The sequence below is a fragment of the Paramisgurnus dabryanus genome, chromosome 2 (assembly GCF_030506205.2).
Source record: "Paramisgurnus dabryanus chromosome 2, PD_genome_1.1, whole genome shotgun sequence".
In the NCBI taxonomy this organism is placed as follows: Eukaryota; Metazoa; Chordata; class Actinopteri; order Cypriniformes; family Cobitidae; genus Paramisgurnus; species Paramisgurnus dabryanus.
In genome coordinates, this window is record NC_133338.1 from 39,657,624 (window position 1) to 39,661,009 (window position 3,386).

A 3,386-nucleotide genomic window follows, 5' to 3' on the forward strand; every position below is an offset into this window, starting at 1 on the left:
CTTTCACAACGATTTTTCTGCAGCGTCTGATTCTGTTTTGTCACCTCGCTGCTATTATTGCGCTTACTCTCCTGACCATTAAAAGCGTTCTATTCCAGCCAACATGATTACCCAGGTACCCCGGCCCATTTGTCACCTGCAGCAGCAAATTGAGTTAGTGCACCAACTAAAGGCATGGAGGACTGTGTAATATCAACTTGATTACATCAAACTAGCTGCAAACCTAATTGGGCTGGATGACAGTGTGCGGAGCTTGTCATCTCCAATCATTAGGCCTGTCAGAAATCCATCAGCTTTACAGCTAATTAGGTGAACACTAATGAAGCTGGCAAAACAACTTTTCTTTTTCTACGGCTGAGCGGGCCTTCCAGAATTGGTGGTGGGAGGAGGGAGGTATGGAGAGACAGAAAGTAGAAGAGGGAAAGAGAGAAAGCGAGACAGAAAATGTGAGGGAGGGCGAAATTTTCTCATGCAAAGCTCAAGGTTGCAGGGGACTGGATTTCCCAAAGTTCCTAATCAAGGCCCATCATCTGCCATCTTTCCTTTGCTCTTTCCATCACGACGGCGCAATCAATTTGTCATCACTCTTTGTATGCCACAGTGCAGTCGTCAACCTTATAACTTGCAGCTGTGAGAGGGCTGCTGAGAGGGAGGGATGGAGTGAGTGAGAAGGAGAGAGTGAGTGAGGGGAGGGGCATTGGGATGAAGAAAGGAGGGAGTTAAAAAAAAAAAAAAAATCACAGGAAGTTGCCTCGTCTAAAGAGAAAAAAGGCTCTCAGCCTGCTCTCGTATTTGTCTTCATCCGCTCATCAAAGGCATAAATGCCTGATTTTTTTCTCTCCCTCACTCCTCTGAAATGAGAAGCCTCTCAGTCATTCTTGTTCGCCTCCTCCCTCTTTCTACCTCTGCGTGTCCATTAGGCAAAAGCATTTTGATAAAGTAAAGCACAAGCCGAACGTATTGGGAGAGGAGGGGGGGACAAAATGAGAGCACTCACTCTGCCAACTTCTGATTGACCATTAGAGCTATTGATGAATGTGGCTGTCAAAAGAGAGACAATTAAATCAAATATGAAACAAAGTTGCTTTGACGGGTCAGACTGATGGAGAAACCATTCTTCCGTCTCCTGATTAGATTATTAGTTTTATGCTTTTTTTAAAACCAACTGCATGATTGTACGTTGACTTGCGCCCTTCGAGTGCGTTCATGTGTGTGTTGGGTTTACGTGAGATTTTTGTTTGTTTACGAAAGCGAGCCAATGTTGATCATGGCCAGCAAACGGATACAGATACCTGAAAATTTTTATGATAGCGCGTAAATACTTCTGGTACAATGCATTGTATTTTGTAATAGCAGCGTATAAAAGAGCTTATCATCTATTTTTCGTTAGATTTGATCTTTACTTCAAAGTTACAGCGCTTAATATTCTCCTGTGTCTGATACACTGACGGATAGCCTGCATTTATAATGTAATTCATCAATGAATAAACAAAGACCTCTGGTGTCTTCCAGTAAAGTTTAGACAAGGACTCAAGATCACAAGACATATGGTTTCTAGTTTGGGACACAACTAAAAACATCATCTTAAAAGTCTCCACTTTGTGTCAACAAATTTGTCAACGTCCATTTATAATGTAATGTAAACATGATATATCTGTTATTCATATTTGTTCATTAAAATAAACAAAAGCACATTTCAGCATATCATTCTATAAATGGTTTACTTTTATGATGCAACTCATATAAGTGTTCATGGAGGACTGGGAGTAATTGTGGCCTTGTTTTCTGCCTATCTGAAAAAGTAGGAAAGCAGAAATTAAAGATGTTTTAATGAGTGGCTGTCTGAGCAGACGTGACGTCACGGGGCTCTGGCGTTGCCATGGCGAGTGATTTATTGATGTTTATCAGGAATGAATAGATCAAAGAGCAGCCGCATGACAGGCGATCAATCAGCCGTCAAATCAAAGATGCCAATTGTGCATTAAAGCCTCTTCTTAGACCCCTCGTATTCCACGGTGTCGGCTACAAAATAATCTTTGAGTCTTTCCCTTTGTTTGGGAAAACTAGGTGAAAGTTGGATTTTTCTGATCAAATGTTTTTGTACAGACCTCCCCCTCCAAAACAACGAAGGCGAGCATCAAAGAGAGTCATGACAGTCAGCTGACACCCAAGCGTTTCTTTATAGATCTCTAATTCATGGAGTCAATATCTACGCCCTACAAAGAGAGCGGCACAAAACAGGCTAAATAGAGAACAATCAAAGACTAACAGTCGACTCAGCTTAAGCTGGAAAGTGAAAGGTGCCACTATAAAAATAATCCAGGGAAACTATTATTCTTCCATACAGTTAAATAATGTACACGCATCTGAGTATTCAACCTAACATAAAAATATTATGATATGAACCTATGTGCAATACTGACATCATAAACTTAATAACACACCACCCTTCAAAAGGCGGGGGACGTGGTGTAAAAAAGACAGAAAGAAAGAAAACTTTTTCGGATCCAGTGTAACCATCATACGACAGAGAAAATGAGCAGTGGATCCTTCCAGATCACACACGCGCACATACATCCTTAATATGAAAATAGCGCAAAAACAGAAAGGTGAAGATGAGGAATAAATGAAAAAAGAGGAGCCGTACCTGCCGAGCGCCGGGGCGCTTGCTGTTTCCTCCGCGGCATGTTTCTCTTTCAGGGTTTGTTTCAGGAGTTTCAGCCCCTGAGATCCCGAGAGCTGCTCCGCTTCTGCTCTGATACACGGCACCTGGGGCGCTTTCACACGCCTGACATGTATCGGCAGTTTTCACAAAAAAAACAGACGGCAAGATCTGAAGATGATGAAGACGAAGCGGGATTTTCCCCTCTTTTCTCTCTTTCTTTCCCCCCAGTCGGCTTTTGGATGTGACGGAGAGTCGAGCCGCTACAGCGGGGAGAAAAAACGCTCGTGCCTCAGTGCGATCCTTGCTCACTCCGCGCTGGAAGCTGCAACAGGCAAGCTTAAAGGAAAACGAAATGATCGCGTCACTCAAAGTCTGCAAACAGAGGCAAACATCAAGCACTGTCATATTAACTCCTTCCATCTCGAATGGGTTAGCTAGCTTATGTCATATGGGTAGGCATATGTCTCTCTCCCTCTCCCTCTCTCTCCCTACCGCAGCCAACCCCAATGCACACTAACAGTAAAAGTAGCAAATCACAAACACAAGACTATAGATATGAAATGATTGACACTTACACGAGCGCCGATCAAGCCAAGAATCTGAGTTAATTTCTTAAAACAATAAATAACTTGACTGTTTCGGCGTAGAAACGCATGACGCGTGAAGGGAGCAGTCAGGTTTATCAATGATTTACCAATGTGAAGAGCAAAGATTTACTTAC

General features: G+C 42.6%; 1 protein-coding gene across 1 annotated transcript in view; it reads right to left on the minus strand.

Annotated features, from left to right (window-relative positions):
- Nucleotides 1-3,386, minus strand: part of tshz3b (teashirt zinc finger homeobox 3b) — a 37,066-nt gene that overhangs the window by 32,146 nt on the left and 1,534 nt on the right. Inside the window, exon 2 of the mRNA XM_065289266.2 lies at nt 2,648-3,001. Within this exon, the coding sequence (XP_065145338.1) occupies nt 2,648-2,687 (40 nt within the window). The 5' untranslated portion in view covers nt 2,688-3,001. The remainder of the gene's footprint in view (nt 1-2,647; nt 3,002-3,386) is intronic.